The 20,734-nt window shown below is 37.0% G+C and overlaps 1 protein-coding gene across 3 annotated transcripts in view; it reads right to left on the reverse strand.

Annotated features, from left to right (window-relative positions):
• The window catches only part of LOC123524931 (MORC family CW-type zinc finger protein 3-like), a 138,675-nt gene that overhangs the window by 92,697 nt on the left and 25,244 nt on the right, over positions 1-20,734 (reverse strand). For all 3 annotated transcript variants that reach the window (XR_008370614.1, XM_053541367.1, XM_053541368.1), the window contains exons 6-8: positions 15,458-15,608; positions 11,733-11,861; positions 9,650-9,781 (exon numbers count right to left, since the gene is read on the reverse strand). Coding sequence is in view for 2 of the 3 variants with exons in the window: in XM_053541367.1 (XP_053397342.1) it covers positions 9,650-9,781; positions 11,733-11,861; positions 15,458-15,608 (412 nt within the window). In the remaining variant the exon portion in view is untranslated. The remainder of the gene's footprint in view (positions 1-9,649; positions 9,782-11,732; positions 11,862-15,457; positions 15,609-20,734) is intronic.

Consider the following 20,734-nt stretch of genomic DNA (forward strand, 5'->3'; position numbering starts at 1 on the left):
CGTGTCACCTCGTGTCAATTATGTTGTTCACAGTTTGATCTCGGTTAAAGATAATTCTCGATCTTTAATTAGTAACATAATTTTTGTGATTTATAAACATTTCTTTCGTCAAAATACTTTTAAATTTATATGAAATTAATTTTTTTGAAAGAAAAATAAACAATTCGATCTTTTACGGAACGTAACGGCAATCTTAGATTTTAGCGGAGACAGTAAGCGCGGGGAGTAGTTTCCCTTTACCAAAATGGCGAACATCGGTAACAAACTTGTTTTGAAGTTGGAAAATTGTCTATACCTGTGTATTATGCGCACCCACGATTCGGGGGTGGTCCCGGGGGTCAAAAAACTGCGCATTATACATGGGTATCTACGGTAGATCCATTCAGTAATAACAGAGACAGAGTGAAAGTGCATAAAACTTTAACCTGAAATTCTAAGTAAAAAGGGGAATAATTTATGAAAAATTGTGCCAGAGTTATGCATCTTGTGTCATATGATGTGGGTAATGATGCTGAACAACTATTTTAAGTTTGAATCAAATCCATTCAGTAATAACAGAGATAGAGTGAAAGTGCATCAAAACTTTAACCTGAAATTCTAAGTGAAAAGGGGGGATAATTCATGAAATATTGGTGCCAGAGTTATGGCCCTTATGTCAGATGATGTGGATGATGATGAGGAATAAGTATTTCAAGTTTGAATCAAATCCATCAAGTAATTACAGAGATAAGTTGAAATCAAAGGCCTGAAGGGCCTGAGAGTCGGCTAATGATTGACATACTGGTAGTATAGTCTACCAGTTTAGGTTTGTTTTTAGTTTTTTCCCCCAAACTAAACAGAAATTGTGTTACAATAAATGAAATGAACATTCAATCGATGCCTAGTAAAACTTTGATTGACATTATACAAGTATTTAAACCAAATATATTTCTCTAAATTTGAAAAGTGGTTCGCAGAAATAAAAATGTTGAAAGTACAAACTACAATTTGACAGCTGACACTAGGATACTGCCCATGACTATATATATTTTTCCAGTAAACATTTGCCTCCGGCATTGCCAAAAGAGGCAATTATCGGCTGGTATATATTCGCACATGATAAAATTTGAATATGACAATTTATATATTAAAATTTTACAGTGCGGATTGCCACATACAATTTGTAACGGATGGACGAAAAAACTGTTCAGATATTTTACAGATAACGGGCCTGGCGATAACCGTGTCATATATTAGGTATTGTTCAATCATATTATAAGGGATGTGAATTTAAAGTATACTTACTTTTGCATTTAGAGATATGTAAATGATGCTGGGTGTCAATATATAGTGACACGAATGTTTACACTGACAGGAATATTGTGCATTCGAAACTAAGGGAAGTTACTTGGACTAGCTACCAATTTCGGAAAAGATAACCGATATTAGTAAATTATGCAGTTCTTTTTAGTTAAAACCATCATTTATTCTATTTCAGACCAGTTAACCCCTTCAAAACCATGTCAATAATCCCCAAGTCCATGCACTTTCAATTATCCATTTTGATTCATGTAGACAGACAGGCCCAGACTGTGCTGAAAAATGTTTGAGCCATTTATCCAGTCTTTGTAAAATGTCCACGGATGTCGGTCATAGAAAATATCGCATACTCGTTGTTGTTTTTACACATTGAGGCCACACCAACTACCAGTTTCAGTTTGTTTTTAGTTTTTTTTCCCCAACTAAAGAGAGATTTTGTTACAATAAATGAAATGAACATTCAATCGATGCCTAGTAAAACTTTGATTGACATAATACAAGTATTTTATAATTTAAACCCAATATATTTCTCTAAAATTGAAGAGTGGTTCGCAGAAATAAAAATGTTAAGTACAAACTACAATTTGACAGCTGACACTAAGATACTGCCCATGACTTTATATATTTTCCAGTAAGCATTTGCCTCCGGCATTGCCAAAAGAGGCAATTATCGGCTGGTATATATTCGCACATGATAAAATTTGAATATGACAATTTATAATATTAAAATTTTACAGCGCGGCTTGCCACATACAATTTGTAACGGATGGACGAAAGAACTGATATTTTACAGATATTATAATGGGCCTGGCGATAGCCTTGTCATATGTTAGGTATTGTTCAATCATATTATAAGTGATGTCAATTTAAAGTATACTTACTTTTGCGTTTAGAGATACATGTATGTAAATGTTGCTGAGTGTCAATATATAGTGTAACCGATATTAATAAATGCAGTTCTTTTTTAGTTAAAACTATCATTTATTCTATTTCAGACTTGTTAACCCCTTAAAAATCATGTCTGTTATCCCGAAGTCCATCCACTTTCAATTATCCATTTTGATTCATGTAGACAGACAGGCCCAGACTGGGCAGAAAAAATGTTTCAGCCATTTTTACGCAGTCGGTAGCAGGGTGGGTGTGGGGAGGGGAGTTTCTTTCTGCTTTAAATTGCAGTCAGATCTTGAAATGGGCATTGCGGCAGGTGGTAAAAGGGCAAATGTATCAAACTGTAAAGTGGCAATATGGGGGAAGGGTGTGGGAGGATACCCCCTCCTGCAAGTAGGGTTTGGGGTATTACCACAAGAAATTTTTGAATATGTAGACCCTTGATACAGCCTTTGGTGCGATTTTAACTGAAAATCTTCTGTTTCAATTTCTAAATATTACCTAGATTCTTTCTAGTATTACAATATCCAAAGTATGACTGTCACTTCATCTTTTTACTTTCAGATCATGCCTCAGGACTAGAATATGAGTCTGATATAGATTATATGTAGGTGTAATAAAAATAAATTCTAGAATCATTTCTGTTACAATAATATCTATCATGTATGTTACTTGAATGTTAAAATTTCATAACGCAGCTCGATATTTACCCAAAATATTATATCCGGATACAGTTACACTTTTCTCCAGTTTCAACAATATATTTTACAAATTGTGATGATACGAAGACATTTAGCAGCAATTGGCAGTATCTGACATTGAAGTTTACGGTTAAATTACCTCTTATTTAAATCTTTTCATAAAAACGTTGTTTCGTTTCGTCAAAGCAGCCAAACATAGACGATCTACTTTCGATTTCAAAAACTACAAGAAAATACAATTTAATGTTTCGCCGATTTGTTTATTCCTCGAAAAATAAGAAATAAAATCATTTTTAGTATCAGTAGTAACTAAACAAACCAGTAAGAGCTTCTTCTTCAGATAATTTATCCGTTTACTGACTGCAAAATTCAACCCATGCAAAGTGGTAGAAGCGTTGTTATAAACAGGTCACGCGTGTTCGCCGACAAGTGTCCAGAATGTAGTTAGGATTCATCCGCGAAGTCTCGCGGAAGAATTAACGTACTGCACATATCTTATTCGGGTCATTTAAAATGAAGCTGTCATAATTTAATTTCATCGATGTGGTAAACTCTTTGATAAGAGACATTCAAATGCTTTCAGAGGTACCCACTCAATAAAATACTAGCAGTATGTTCTGGAACTATATTTTGTCTTTCGCTGGATGTTACGCAAGCTTTGTAAGTCTGCGCAATTCATAAAATGCACAGTGCAATAAATTTGTTATTTACGCAATGATTTTAAAGATTATTTTTTGAAACGGACAGGGTAATGGGTAATTTGGCTAATAAGTTAATATGCAGTTTTTATTTGAATTTGTGAACATCATATTTGCTATTTTGTGACAAAAGGGCATAAAATTCGTCACCATAATCATATGCGCAAATGTATTACCAAATCCCGCAGAATCGTTATGCGTGTTTATGCTTAATGAGTTACCGCGGAAGAAAATACGTGACTTTATTCGAGTATTGCACAATTACAAGTCATAAATATGACAGATTACATCGTATATTGGTCATAGCAAATAGGATTGATATAAATTAACTTCATTCGATCAATGAACTCTTTGAAATTAGAGACAATCTAATGGAACTACATCACTTCGCTGTGTTGTGAGGCCATTTAAGAATGAGAAATCGTGCAATAGCAAGGACTCGTCAAACGCTTGACAGCGTTTAGCCGACTCAAAAAGAGAAAGTGCACCAAAACTTTAACCAAGGTGGGGACGCGGAAAGATGCCGACGCCGACGCAGACGCTGGGGCGATTAGGATAGCTCTCCTTATACTGCGTATAGTCGAGCTAAAAATACAGTTATATATACTGGCATATAGGACAAAAATATTGGGGGGCAAATGTCCATTCTAAAAATAAGCCATGGGGGGCAAATGTCCTACCTGCCATTTCAACTGGGGGACAAATGTCCAGCAGTCCACTTTTTCATTGGGGGGCAAATGTCCTACAATCACCAATTTCATACATCTGCCTGGACTTTGCCTCAGGGAACAGTTTTAAATCATCATACAATAATTTGTATGGAGATTTAAAAGTTAATATTTGGAAAGAGACACCCTATTTATTCAAGAAATATAAAAAGACTGAATTTCATAATTGCTCTTAGCTTGTGACCATGATCTGGTAAGTTTAGTTAACACTATTCAAGGTACATTCTTGTATACTAATCTTCCTTAGATTGTTTAGTCCTCTGTTATTCTTTTGCCTGAAAATATATTTGTACCATTTATAAAATAATTTGTACCCAGAGTAGTTCAGACTTGTTAGTATGGCTGCTTGGAAGCATTTTCAATTTCTGCCGAAGGAACTGTAAAAGCAGAGTGCAAGGAAATTCCTTGTTTTATCTGCCACGTACCTCTGCCCTTGTTGAACGGCTGTTCAGTATCGCTGGAAAGTTTTTTTCCGCCTGAACGCTGCAAGCTGAATGATAAGACATTTGCATGATTATCAAATGCAACAAACGCATTTGAACTCTATATGCGTGAAGAACCATTTGACTGTAGTTGACTGCTTAGATGAATGGGATCCGGACATTTGCCCCCTAGGTCATTTGCCCCCCAATGAAAAAGTGGACTGCTGGACATTTGCCCACCCCCCCTCCCCCCACCAGCTGAAATGGTAGATAGGACATATGCCCCCCAGTGCATATTTCCGAAATGGACATTTGCCCCCAAATATTTTTGTCCCCCAGTGATTTTTTAGGAAGTTGGTACAAGATATTCATCATATTTTAGTTGACAATGTCTTTGTTTTATACAATTTTGTAGTAAATAATTGCCAAATTAACAAGTTTGAGTGTTAAAAACATTGCACTAATTAAGAAATTATAACACTGTTATGAGCACTGTTATTTATATATATATATATATGTTCAGAGCTATGTGATTTATGTTTCATTCTGTGCTTTTCAAAAATAATCATTAATCATGATTACTTTGGGTTATTGATTAATAATTTAATCGATTAATAGAAATTTGTCTGTTAATCAATTAATAATCGATTACTTTTCAAAGTAATCGGCCCCATGTCTGAACATTGCTCAAGTTAACTAAAAAGGATAATATAATTATTTATCTATGCAATTGAAAATTTGAAAACAAATTTATAATTAAACAGTGTGCACAAAATTATGTCCACACTGACAAGTCAGGATCAATAAGATTCAATAATAATACTTATAAAGACTGCCATGAAAGCAAACAATATAAAAGTACCAGTAATAACTAAAATGCTTGTAAAATACGCACAAAACAGCTCAAATAATCATTTGGAGAAACAAGAGGGTCATGATCACCCTGGATCGCTCACCCGAGAAATATGAGCTACATGTTTCAAATGTCAAACTGATGATTATTAGAAATTTTTTGGAAGATTTTCCGATGTACAATCAAATAACCCCTGGGGCGGGGCCAATTTTACCCCGGGAGTCATGATTTGAACAATGTTTGTAGAAGTCTACCGGGCAATCAAATTTATGAAGTTTTCCCTATGTACAATCAAGTAACCCCTACGGCTGGGTCAATTTGACCCCGGGGGTCTTGATTTGAACAAATTTTGTAGAGGACCACTAGGCAATGCTACATGTCAAATATCTAAGCTCTAGGCCTTCTGGTTTATTTTTAGAAAAATTCTGAAGATTTTCCTATGTACAATCAAGTAACCCCATGGGTTGGTGTCAATTTTACCCCGGGGGTCATGATTTGAAAAAATTTTGTAGAGGTCCACTAGGCAATGCTACGTGTCAAATATCTAAGCTCTAGGCCGTCTGGTTTATTTTTAGAAAATTTTTGAAGATTTTTCTATGTACAATCAAGAGACCCCATGGGGCAAGATCAATTTGAATCCAGGGGTCATGATTTGAATAAATTTTGTAGAAGTCCACTAGGCAATGCTACATGTCAAATATCTAAGATCTAAGCCTTCTGGTTTATTTTTAGAAAATTTTTAAAGATTTTCTTATGTAAAATCAAGTGACCCTTGATTGGGGGGTCAATATTGACCCGGGGGTCATGATTTGAACAAATTTTGTAGAGGTACACTTGGCAATGCTACATGTCATATATCTAAGCTCTAGGCCTTCTGGTTTATTTTTAGAAAAATTTTGAACATTTTTCTATGTACAATCAAGTAACCCCATGGGGCGGGGGTCAATTTGACCCCGGGGGTCATGTTTGAACAAATTTTGTAGAGGTCCATTAGGCAATGCTGCATGTCAAATATCTAAGCTCTAGTCCTTCTGGTTTATTTTTAGAAAATTTTGAAGATTTTTCTATGTACAATCAAGTAACCCCATGGGGCGGGGCAATTTGACCCAGAGTGTCATGATTTAAACAATGTTTGTAGAAGTCCACTACTAGGCAATGCTACATGTCAAATATCTAAGCTCTAGGCCGTCTGGTTTATTTTTAGAAATTTTTTGAAGATCTTCCTATGTAAAATCAAGTGACCCAAGAGGGGTGGGGGTTCAGTATTGACCCTGGGGGTTATGATTGAACAAATTTTGTAGAGGTCCACTAGGAAATGCTACATGTCAAATATCTAAGCTCTAGGCCTTCTGGTTTATTTTTAGAAAATTTTGAAGATTTTTCTATGTACAATCAAGTAACCCCATGGGGCGGGGTCAATTTGACCCAAAGTGTCATGATTTGAACAATGTTTGTAGAAGTCCACTACTAGGCAATGCTACATGTCAAATATCTAAGCTCTAGGCCTTCTGGTTTATTCTTAGATTTTTTTTTGAAGATTTTCCTATGTAAAATCAAGTGAACCCTGGGGCGGGGTCAATTTGATCCTGGGGGTCATGATTTGAACACATTTTGTAGAAGTCCACTAGGAAATGCTACATGTCAAATATCTAAGCTCTAGGCCGTCTGGTTTATTTTTAGAAATTTTTTGAAGATCTTCCTATGTAAAATCAAGTGACCCAAGAGGGGTGGGGGTTCAGTATTGACCCCGGGGATTATGATTGAACAAATTTTGTAGAGGTCCACTAGGAAATGCTACATGTCAAATATCTAAGCTCTAGGCCTTCTGGTTTATTTTTAGAAAATTTTGAAGATTTTTCTATGTACAATCAAGTAACCCCATGGGGCGGGGTCAATTTGACCCAGTGTCATGATTTGAACAATGTTTGTAGAAGTCCACTACTAGGCAATGCTACATGTCAAATATCTAAGCTCTAGGCCTTCTGGTTTATTTTTAGATTTTTTTTTGAAGATTTTCCTATGTAAAATCAAGTGAACCCTGGGGCGGGGTCAATTTGACCCCGGGGGTCATGATTTGAACATATTTTGTAGAAGTCCATTAGGAAATGCTACATGTCAAATATCTAAGCTCTAGGCCTTCTGGTTTATTTTTAGAAAATTTTTGAGGATTTTCCTATGTAAAATCAAGTGACCCCTGGGGCTGGGTCATGATTTGAACAAATTTTGTAGAGGTCCACTAGGCAATGCTATATGTCAAATATCTAAGCTCTTCTGCATTTTTTTTTTTTTTAATTTTTTGACCCAGGGGTCATGATCTGAACAACTTTAGTAGAGGTACACTAGGCAATGCTACATGTCAAATATCTAAGCTCTAGGCCTTCTGGTTTTGAGAAGATTTTTTAAGATTTTCCTATGTACAATCAAGTGACTCCTGGGACAGGGTAAATTTTGACCCCGGGGTCATGATTTGAACAAATTTGGTAGAGATCCACTAGGCAATGCTTCACACCAAATATCTAAGCTCTAGGGCTTCTGGTTTTTGAGAAGAAGATTTTTAAAGTTTTTCCTTTCGGTTGCCATGGCAACCAGAGTTCTGCATGGAATCCAATTCTTTGAACAATTGTTGTAGAGCTTCACCCAAGAAACATTCCTGTGAAGTTTGGATGAAATTGGCCTAGCGGTTTATGAGGAGATGTCGTTTAAAGTAAAAGTTTATGGACGCCGGACGGTGAGTGATACTAATAGCTCACCCTGAGCCTTTGGCTCTGGTGAGCTAAAAATAATAACAAGAGCTTGTTGAACACAAAATGCCCCCCTTGATGCATTCAGTTTTTGTGCAAGGAACAGAAATTATTTGGTAACTGTGTACAAAAACTCTACTGTTCTTAGTCAAATTGACCTTGACCTTTGACCTATTGACCTAAAAATCTAAAGGAGTCATCTGCAGGTCACGATAAACCTCCCTAGTAAGTTTCGTGATCCTAGGCTCAGGCATTCTCAAGTTATCGTCCGGACACATTTTAATTGTCAAGTCACTGTGACCTTGACCTTTGGCCCACTGACCTCAAAATCAATACGGGTCATCTGCTGGTCATGATCAACCTCCCTATTAAGTTTTGTTATCCTAGGCCCAATCGTTCTTAAGTTATCATCCAGAAATGGTTTTACTGTTCTGGGTCACTGTATTCTTGACCTCAAAATCAATAGGGGTCATCTGCTGGTCATGACCAACCTCCCTATCAACTTTAGTGACCCTAGACCCAAGCCTTCTTGAGTTATCATCCGGAAACCATTAAGTTTTGTTATCCTAGGCCCAAGCGTTCTTAAGTTATCATCCAGAAATGGTTTTACTGTTCTTGGTCACTGTATTCTGACCTCAAAACCAATAGGGGTCATCTGCTGCTCATGACCAACCTCCCTATCAACTTTAGTGACCCTAGACCCAAGCCTTCTTGAGTTATCATCCGGAAACCATTAAACTGTACCTGGTCACTGTGACCTTGACCTTTGACCTAAAAATCGATAGGGTCATCTGCTGCTCATGACCAACCTATTTATCAACTTTTATGATCCTAGGTCCAAGCATTCTTGAGCTATCATCCAGAAACTGTTTAACTGTTCTGGGTCACTGTGACTTTAACCTTTGACCTACTGATCTCAAAATCGATAGGGGTCATCTGCTGGTCATGACCAACTAAACTATCAACTTTCATGATCCTAGGCCGAAGTGTTCTTGAGTTATCATCTGGAAACTGTTTAACTGTTCTCGGTCACTGTGACCTTGACCTTTGACCTACTGATCTCAAAATCAATAATGGTCATCTGCTGGTTATGACCAACAACTGTATAAACTTTCATGAGCCTAGCCCCAAGCGTTCTTGAGTCATCATCCTGAAACGGATTGGTCTACATACCAACCGACAGACCGACTGACCAACCAACATCTGCAAAACAATATACCCCTCCTTCGAAGGGGGGCATAATAAATAACCAGACAAACCATGAATGACTACAAATAGTGGATGACTATTCTAGCAAAGAAATCACTGGCAACTGTTACCTTCTTTTGAATTCCAATTTTTTCGTATGCTTTTATCAGTCGATTATTGTGATATGTCATGAAGCCATATAGGGCATCCGGAGATTTGTCCTTCGTATAACCAAAAGTTAGTTTCACTCCACCTCGAAAATTCTAACATGTGTTAAGGAAAAGTAAACTGTACTTTAGTATTCTATTGTTGAATAACCAAAGGGCAATAACTGGATGAAAAATCATCAGGAACACAAAGATAATATGTGCATCTCCTCTTGATAGTAAAGCTTCCTATGAAGTATGTCTATCAACCAGTGGTTGCGGAGAAATAATCTTGACTAGAATTGTGCTACAGAATACTACTGTTAAAAAATCAAAGGGCAATAACTATGTGAACAAGAGCTGTCAGTTGACAACGTGCTCGACTATTCTCAGTGCTTGATAATATAATATAAGGTATGAGTAAAACTTTAACATTACAATAAGCATATTCTAAGTCGAAAAGGGGCCATAATTCAGTCAAAATGCTTGATAGAGATGCCTCCTCCTTTTTACAGACTGGGGTCATGATGGTGAAAAAGTATGCAAAATATGGAAGCAATATCTCAATGGACTTTGAAAATATCTGGGGTGGTACGCAAACTTTAACATTTGTGTGACGCTCACGCTAACGCTCATGCCGATGCCAGGGCGAGTAGGATAGCTCCCCTATTCTTCAAATAGTTGAGCTAACAAGAGCTGTCACAGGAGACAGCGCGCTCGACTATTTCGATGCTGGATAGTGAAACTGGGCACATCTGAGGAAACTAGAGCTGTCAATGGAGTGTTTACTGACTCCAATTGTGGATGAAGATCTTGCACAATAGCCTGAGTCTATGTCAAAAATATTAACTTAAAGTAATAAGAGAGGTAAAGATAAAATGTATCAAAACACGGTCTAAGTATATCCTAAGCAAAAAGGGGCATAATTCATTAAATATTGGTGCCAGACTTATGCACCTTGTGTCATATGGTGTGGGTGGTGATGTTGAACAACTATTTTAAGTTTGAATCAAATCCATTCAGTAATAACAGAGACAGAGTGAAAGTGCATCAAAACTTTAACCTGAAATTCTAAGTAAAAAGGGGAAATAATTCATGAAGAATTGGTCCCAGAGTTATGCACCTTGCGTCATATGGTGTGGGTGCTGATGTTGAACAACTATTTTAAGTTTGAATCAGATCCATTCAGTAATAACAGAGATAGAGTGAAAGTGCATAAAAACTTTAACCTAAAATTCTAAGTAAAAAGGGGAAATAATTCATGAAAAATTGGTCCCAGAGTTATGCACCTTGTGTCATATGACAAGGGTAATGATGTTGAACAATTGTTTAAGTTTGAATCAGATCCATTCAGTAATAACAGAGACAGAGTGAAAGTGCATAAAACTTTAACCTGAAATTCTAAGTAAAAAGGGGAATAATTTATGAAAAATTGTGTCAGAGTTATGCATCTTGTGTTATATGATGTGGGTGATGATGCTGAACAACTATTTTAAGTTTGAATCAAATCCATTCAGTAATAACAGAGGTAGAGTGAAAGTGCACCAAAACTTTAACCTGAAAATCTAAGTGAAAAGGGGGGATAATTCATGAAGTATTGGTGCCAGAGTTATGGCCCTTATGTCAGATGATGTGGATGATGATGAGGAATAAGTATTTCAAGTTTGAATCAAATCCATCCATAAGTAATTACAGAGATAAGTTGAAAAAAGAGAAAGTGTAAAAAAACTTTAACCAAGGTGGGGACGCGGAAAGACGCTGATGCCGATGCCGGGTCGAGTAGGATAGCTCTCCTTATACTTTATATAGTCGAGCTAAAAATCACCCCACCGGAACATGAAGATAACATGGGCTTCTCCTCTTGATACTGAAGCTTCCTATAAAGTTTTGCTAAATTCCAACCGGTGGTTGCTGAGAAATATCTCAGACAAGAAATGTGGGATGGACCCTAAGTCACTTAGTGACCTAACAACTTGAGAAGATCCATCAATAATATTTCCAGCTCTAGCCTAACCGAAAAAACTAAGAAAGTTCCATGTTAATATAAAGGTTTATTCAGTAAGGATACAGCCCACTGTGGATTATACACATCTTCTTCTGTCTTTTGTAATGACTTCTCTATTAACTTGGTTGGAACCCGCTTCTTACGTATGCTTATCTTCATCCTTGGTCTCAAATATAGGATGGAACAATACTCCTGAATAAGTATGAAAAACGCACATTAAAAATATTGTTACCAAAACTTACTGTTTTAAAATGGAAAAATTTACAAAACAAGAGTAAAATGTTTCTTTCAGCTGTGCCTATTGACTAATCTTAGCCAAACAACCTAGCTAATCAAATCTTTCTTTAAAATGCAGAAAAATACAGCATCTTAAACTAACCTGTTGGCATTTGGGTTCAAAGTTATCGAAGTATTCAAGTAATTTTGTATAAGATATTTGACAGTGTGATATGACTTACAATAAAATATTTGTAGAACTTGTGTGCAGAGATGAAAATGAGTTGAGGAACAAGAAGACTATAATGATGATCCCAGATAACTTCCCTGTACTTCTCAGCTCATTAACAATTTATGTTGAAAGGTCATCAAGACTTATTTCTGCTAAATTACTTTGAAAACTGGCCTGCATCACAGCAGATTTTCCATATGTTTTCTAGAAAGCCTTATAAGAATTGCAAAGAAAATTTCCTCAGAAATTAATTCAAAACCCTACTAGGAGTTTAGGCGACAGCAATCGAAGATTATTCTATTTTTAGTGTTGGTGGCCATGTTTTTTTCACAAACAGGAATTATTTGAAAAAGAATTTAGAAGCTGTTTCTTGAGAAAGACACATGTACTAAACTGTATGCATAAATAAATTGGTACAATACTGTTTTGATCCTGTAATAAACTATACATGGTCAAGACTAGAATCATGTCATCCTCTATCAAAACTAAAAACTATCAAAGGGCCACAACTGCAGTAAAAATAGTCACATAGTTCTTTTATGGTCATCTGCACATCAAGCTACTAGTGTGTGAGGAGTCGGACACAAGATTTTTCTATATATTCCTTAAAGCAACAACTATGAACGGGCCATAACTGCAGTAAAAATAGTCACAGAAAAAAATCCTTCCTTTATGGTCTTCTGCACATCTGTGAAAGTTTGAAGCAAATTAGGCTACTAGTGTGTGTGGAGTTGGACACATAAGATTTTTCTCTATATTTCATAAAGCAAAACCTATCAACTGGCCATAACTGCAGTTAAAATAGTCACAGAAAAAATTCCTTCCTTTAATTGGTAATCTGCATATCAAGTTCTTAATCTGTGAAAGTTTGAAGCAAATCAGGCTACTAGTGTATGAGGAGTTGGATACTAAAGATTTTCTCAGCATAATTCAAGGGCATCACACCCAACACTCACAGAAAGCATGAATGTAAAGTAAAAACAAGAGGGCCAAGATGGCCGTAGGTTGCTCACCTGAGAAACACACCATAACAGTGTAAACATGTTTGACCAAGTGATTTCATAGAAACAAATATTCTGACCAATTTTCATTAAGACTTGACCAAAAATCTTGAGGGTAAACAAGTATTTTCATTGATTTGACTTAGTGACCTAGTTTTTGACGCAACATGACCCAGATTCGTGCTTGTCAAAGATTCCATAAAAACAAACATTCTGACAAAGCTTCAGGAAGAATGACAAGAGGGTCATGATGACCCTGGATCGCTTACCTGAGTAATATGAGCTACATGTTTCAAATGTCAAACTGATGCTAAAATATTAAGAAAGTCAGTAGGTCACATTCATGGTCAATGAAATTCAGTTTTACAATCGGTGTGCGCAACTGTGTATGTCATCCAAATATAGAGGCTTTATCTTAAAAAACAAGAAAGTAGGTCAGCAGGTCAAGGTCACAGTCAAGTGACATCATATTACTTTGGATCATCAGGTAATTATAATTAAACAGTCTTGGAAATAGGATCAGATAATTATTTAATTATTTTTTCCTATATAACTCACATAATAACTAAATGACCCTGGGGCGGGACCTCTTTTAACCCCAGGGGCATAACTTGTAAAATTTTGGTAGAGGACTACTAGGCAATGCATCATACCAAATATCAAAAGCCTAGGTCATGTGGTTTTAGACAAGAAGATTTTTAAAGTTTTTTTCCCTATATGTCTATATAATACTTGGGACCCCCAGGGCAGGGCCTCTTTTCACCCCAGGGGTACATTTTGAACAATTTTGGTTGAGAACCATAAGACAATGCTACAAACCAAATATCAAAGGCTTAAGTCTTGTGGTTTCAGACAAGAAGATTTTTAACATTTTTTCCAATATAAGTCTATGTAAAACTTGGGACCCCTGGGGCAGGGCCATATTTGACCCTAGGGGATAATTTGAACAATCTTGGTAGAGGACCACTAGATGATGCTACAAACCAACTATCAAAGCCCTAGGCCGTGTGGTTTTGTACAAGAAGATTTTCAAACTTTTCCCTATAAAAGTCTATATAAACCATGTGACCCCGGGGCGGGGCTATATTTTACCCTAGGGGGATGACCACTAGACAGGGTTTCTGCTGCTATTCGCCAATTCCTTTTTTGGCGAAAAAAAATTTAAATTGGCGAACAAAAAATTCCACAGTTAACAATTTTAAATTTTTGTAAAATAAACATCTGTTTTACTACCGGAAACAACCTTATAGTACAAAAGAAACGTGCCGCTAGTCTAGATAATGCTACACACCAGATATCAAAGCCCTAGGCCCTGTGGTTTTGGACAAGAAGATTTTTAAAGTTTTTCCTTTCGGTTGCCATGGCAACCAGAGTTCTGCATGGAATTCAATTCTTCGAACAATTTTGAAAGGGGGTCACCCAAGGATCATTCCTGTGAAGTTTGGTGTAATTCTGCCCAGTGGTTTCAAGAAGAAGGTTTTTTTAGAAAATGTTGACGGACACACGACGGTCAACACACAACGGACGATGGACATCAACCGGTCATAAAAGCTCACCATGTGCCTTTGGCTCAGGTGACCTAAAAAAAAAGTGACCTCTAGAGTGTATACAAGCTTTTCCTTTAATTTGACCTAGTGACCTAGCTTTCGGCCCCATAAGACCCACATTCGAAATCATCCAAGACTTTAAACATAAATATAAACACTTGACCAAATTTCATGAAGATATGGTAATAAATGTGGCCTCTAAAGTGTTATCAAGCTTTTCCTTTGATTTGACTGGATGACCTAGTTTTTGACCCAACATGACCCATTGCTCAGGTGAGCTACAAATTTCAGGTATGTTTGTTGCCAAAACATTTTCAATTACTGTATTGACCTTTTATGTGTCCGAAGTCCCCTTGAATTATTTGCCACAAAATGCATCAGAATGCACCATTTTTTTTTATATAAATCTCCTGCGTATCATTTTTGAAGCTCTGGCTATGCCTACGTTAATAGCAACAGAAAAAAAATCCTTCCTTTATGATCATCTGCACATCAAGCTTGTTCATCTGTGAAAGTTTGAAGCAAATCGGGCTAATAGTGTGGGAGGAGTTGGACACACAAGATTTTGGGATATACGTACGGTGGGACATACAGACAGCAGCAGTGCTATATGCCCCCACATAAATGTGTGTAGGCACAACAATATTATACAATATTATACAGTAATACTGTAATTACATGGTGACAATGTAAGGAAAAAATGATCTGTTTCAGTAAAGGCATGTATTTGAATAATTTAAGACAAACAAAGTTAGTTTTTCAGTTTTATAAAAATGAAATATTTTTTCATACCCTTAATGACCTTCTGTACTCTGGTGTAATGGTAGCTGGAGCTTGACGATTTCTGTTAGAGATAACTGTAGGATCCAAAGCTTCAGTCTCTGGGTTCCTGATATCAACTGGGTCTGACACAAAATCCAACTCAAGATTACCATAACTATCCCTGTAAGATAAAACACAATTTTGAGATTTCATTTGTATTTTGGGATCTGTCAACACTTTAACTGTTGAGGTTGCAGGGACAATTTTAGAACTGTTGGCAGAATGAAAAGCTTATATGAGGCTTTCAATGGGAGATTTTTTCCATCTTTGTTGCACATGGAACAGTCAAGAGGGCAACAATTAAAACTGTGTTCGGCCCTCATACAGGACTGATAAAAACAGTAATAAATGATATAATAAGATCTATATAGAGCATAATATTAAGAAAATATCTAAGCTACTGTTGTATCTAGAGAAATTAAGAAGGGCAGAACGCCCCACCCTTTTTTCTTGTGCCCTCCTGCCCGTATTTAGCACCATTCTATGTGTATCTGCGCCACACTAAATGCCCGCCTTGAAGCCCTGCCTTATTTTACTGATCGCACACCAAAACTCTGATTGATTGATAAGCAATTAACATTTCAAAAAGCAGATTATCACTACTGCCAGGATAAACACTCAGAAACTGTTGAGTTAGGTAATCAAGGTCGCATGTGTCTTGCCGTGTTCTACATTAAACAGGTGCAAGGTTAACGCGTCAATTATGCATATGCAGCGTGTTTCCTAATTGATTGGGGTTATTGTTGTTTTTTGCAGTAAAAGGTGACTGTATAAAAAAGTTGGGAAGGATTTTAATTAAGAATTGTTTTTGTCACGTCGGCAACATGTCAAAATACAAATTGTCATATACACATCTTATCACCTGTAAAAATTTACCTACCTATAATTAACTGTTGGAGGCAAAATCGATAATAATGTAGCTCAGGACGTCGTAACGGACAGTGTTAAAAGCCATCGTCTGCTATCAAATTGTACTTTCGTTCGTTTTCGTATACATTTTTTATTGCAAACAATTTTATTTTCAGCAGAAATACATCAGGTTCAAATACTTGTGTATACAAACAAATTTTTATATTGCATGTTATTAATTTTGGCGTTTAAATAAAAACGAATGTCAAATCGATCAGTAGAAAATTATTGATAAATCTGGTCAGTTGAAATAAGAAAAATGGACGCTGGTAGAAAATGTTGAACTCTTAATATCGTCTGTTCCATTTATAATCAACAAGTGGTAGCTTGGCTATTTCACTCAAAATACTTACAAAAAATGCGAAAGTACAACCGCGATGCGAGAAAATCAGCAAACAAGAGCTGTCTCCATAGGATGACACATGCCCCCGATGGCACTTTGAATGAATAGTTATGGCCGATGTTAGAGTTTAGGACCTTTGACTTATGGAGCTGGGTCTTGCGCGCGACACGTCGCCTTACTGTGTCACACATTCATGCAAAGTTATTTTAAAATCCATGCATGAATGACAAAGATATGGACCGGACACGCCCATCAATGCACTATCATGAAAAATGACCTTTAACGTCTAAGTGTGACCTTGACCTTTGAGCTACGGACCTGGATCTTGCGTGTGACACGTAGTCTTACTGTGGTACACATTCATGCCAAGTTATTTGAAAATCCATCCATCGATGACAAAGACATGGACCGGACACGCCCATCAATGCACTATCCTTTAACGTGTGTGACCTTGACCTTTGAGCTACGGACCTGGGTCTTGCGCGCGACACGTCGTCTTACTGTGGTACACATTTATGCCAAGTTATTTGAAAATCCATCCATCGATGACAAAGATATGGACCGGACACGCCCATCAATGCACTATCCTTTAATGTCTAAGTGTGACCTTGACCTTTGAGCTACGGACCTGGGTCTTGCGCGCGACCCGTCGTCTTACTGTGGTACACATTCACGCCAAGTTATTTGAAAATCCATCCATCGATGACAAAGTTATGGACTGGACACGCCCATCAATGCACTATCCTTTAATGTCTAAGTGTGACCTTGACCTTTGAGCTATGGACCTGGGTCTTGCGCGCGACACATCGTCTTACTGTGGTACACATTCATGCCAAGTTATTTGAAAATCCATCCATCATTGACAAAGATATGGACCGGACACGAAAATTGCGGACAGACCGACAGACAGACAGACAGTTCAAAAACTATATGTCTCCCTTCGGAGGCATAAAAATCGTTCCCGAAACTGTAGGGTATTTCGGACGACACACATTTAGATAAGTCAATACACTGAGTGTCAGAGAAGGTAGAAAGCCTAATTCAAATATTGTTTCATGAAACATGCTTCAGATTCAACTAAAACACAAAGCACAGAATTATTGATAGGTTTAAAGATATATATAGATTGTGCAAGGACACTGTAAGGATGAATTTAATAGTTTCCTCAAACAACGGCTAATACCGGTTTCAATAAAACCCTAATTTATGAAAGAGAAATTCACAATACATGTTTACTTTTTTATCTTGCCTCCTACAAGATTCTTGCATTTCTACTAGTCATTAGACGTCACGTGGAGACAGGATATATTCAATATCCTGCTAGTACATTTCAGATACGAATTTTGATTAAAAACAAAATGGCTGCCGCATCAATATAGTGCATTTTATTTGACCTAACGGGGCGTGGTTTCGTGACGGTCCACAACATTATTGTGCACGGTATGTAGTACGTGTAACCAATGTAGCATTGAATGTTGGTTGTTGGTTACCGAAGATTACGAAATTAAACTGTTATATTGCTCAACCTGTTTTGCTCGCTTTCTGAGATTACCATTATTTGCATAAGTCAGAGATTAACTCCACCCCGCCAGGTCAAATAAAACGGACTATAGCGTAATTGAATCAAGTCAGATTATATGCTCCAGCTACAGATATTGTTTCCGAGATAAAAACTTTAGTGTTTTCTTGTCGTTCTATTTTTTCCTATCTAAATTAGGTTCGTGAAGTTAGTGGAAATAGAAGAACAGTAAGTTTGTATGGGACTTTGGTGATTCACAGGTTGAAATGTTGTGTTAGTTAAATCATCGTAAAGCAAAGGAATTAACACATCCCTTACAGAAGCAAGCCTCTGTGGCGTACATGCTGCGTATTTGCTGTGTATATGCCGCGAACACAGTAGTACGCAAGAGGAGTACATTTTACATACACCGCATGCCGCGTACATGCCGCGTACTATTTCGAGGAGTACACAACATGTACGCAGGAGGTCACTAGTACACTTCAAGTATGCAGCACAGACTCTGAAAATTTAAGGAGTACACTGCATGTACGCAGGAGGGACTTGTACAAGAAAATAGTACACTGCATGTACACCGCAGATACTTTGAAATTTGTGCAGTACACTTCATATACGCGGGAAAGACTTGTACAATTTCTTTTGGCATTTATACTCAGTTTTTTTTTTATAAGTTAAAGTCTGAAGTAAACTTCATATACGCGGGAGGGACTTGTTCATTTTCTTTTGGTGTTTATACTTTGAATTTTTTTAGGTAAAAGTCTGAAGTACACTTCATGCAGGAAGGATTTGTACATTTTTTTTTTTTTTTGGAAGCAAGAACTTGATTTCCGAGTAACTTTTATCTTAATAGCATAGAATAGTTCAGATTACCGGTATTCTGAACAATGAAAGTTTGCCATTTACTATTTGCAATGTTCATTTGTGAAGCTTACATCTTACGTGATTTCTGAGCTGCACCTTGCATGCAGTGTAAAAATATATTCTTTTTCATTTTGAATTAATCCTGGAGCTTTCTAACTTGGATAATTGAAAAGCCTTATTTGAACTTCGTTGCATTACATTTTGTAATACATGAAATAATTACCAAGATAATGCCTCAACAGCGCCCGAATGAGAAGAATTAATAGCTCTCACTGTTATTTGAATACTCTTAAGCAAAACACCATTCTATCATGTTTTATAAAGGCTTTAATGCTCATTATGTTAACTCATTAAGGCCTCACCAGATTAAAAAGTTGTTCATCGGATTTGCCGCTCGTATATTTTCAGAACGTTTTTGGCTAATTGCGCTCGCCCCATTGGAAAAAATCAATCCAAAATTTTTTGGTGCGCTACTTTTTACAGACGTAAAAGTGTATAAATGCTTGTATAATTCCAGTCCTAGATTGTTCTCAGATGGATTTTAATCAAAATAAATACATACTACGCACACATCGTCTATAATATATCATAACACTTACATTTAGTTGCATTAAAGTTGTTTCCCCTTGATGCAGTTACACCATTTTCTTCAAATGTTTACCAAATTACATGCTACAAAAATTGATTTATTTCATTGAAAAGTGAATGAAGAAAAGCATACTAGTTTATTTGATAACATCAATCTACATTATTTTGGTAAGGGTAAATACTTATTGATGCATGTCACTTATCTTTTTTCTGTTTTTTTTCTAACCAAATGATCAGCATTTGCATACAAAAGTTGGTGGGGTAAGGAATTTACATTATCACAGCAGTTTCGCCACAAGAGTACACAGCATGTATGCAGCAGGAGTACACAGCATGTACGCCGCAGGACTCGGGCCAGGAGTACACAGCATGTACGCCGCAGGAGTACACAGCATGTACGCCGCAGGAGTACACAGCATGTACGCCGCAGGGGTAGTACACCGCAGGCTCATTTGCATGTGAAAAGTGTATGTGCCGCGTACATGCTGCGTACTATTTCCCGCATACTAAATTCCTCCAGCGTACATCCTGTGTACTATGTAGTCCACAGCATGTACGCAGCAAGTAGTACGCGGCAGAGCTCATTTGCATGTCAAAAGTGTACTACAAACGTACTATCGGTGTATGTGCGGTGTATACCCTGCGTACTATTTAAAGCCCTTGATTTCAGTACACATCATGTACGCATCATATACGCTGTATGTACACAGCAAGAGTACGCAGCAGGCCTTTTTCTTCTGTAAGGGATTTGTAAGACAGCAGTTTGTTGTAGGATCATTTAATTTACCTGCAAGATAAAGGAATTAACAGGAAACAGGACGAAAGCCGAAGTTTTAAGACATTTCTGACATCGTGTAATCTGATGATTTTTGGAAAGGATAACCTGTATAAATGAGCTTCTGTGTTTTGTGATTCAGTCAAAATACAGTTCAGTTTGCATTTTATGGCTGGTGTTAATCAACTATAATCAAAGTCTGATGGCCAGAGAAGCTTGCAGGAATCCAGTCTGCACTGTAACTGTAAGTAG

Source organism: Mercenaria mercenaria, chromosome 4, assembly GCF_021730395.1.
Source record: "Mercenaria mercenaria strain notata chromosome 4, MADL_Memer_1, whole genome shotgun sequence".
Classification (NCBI taxonomy): domain Eukaryota; kingdom Metazoa; phylum Mollusca; class Bivalvia; order Venerida; family Veneridae; genus Mercenaria; species Mercenaria mercenaria.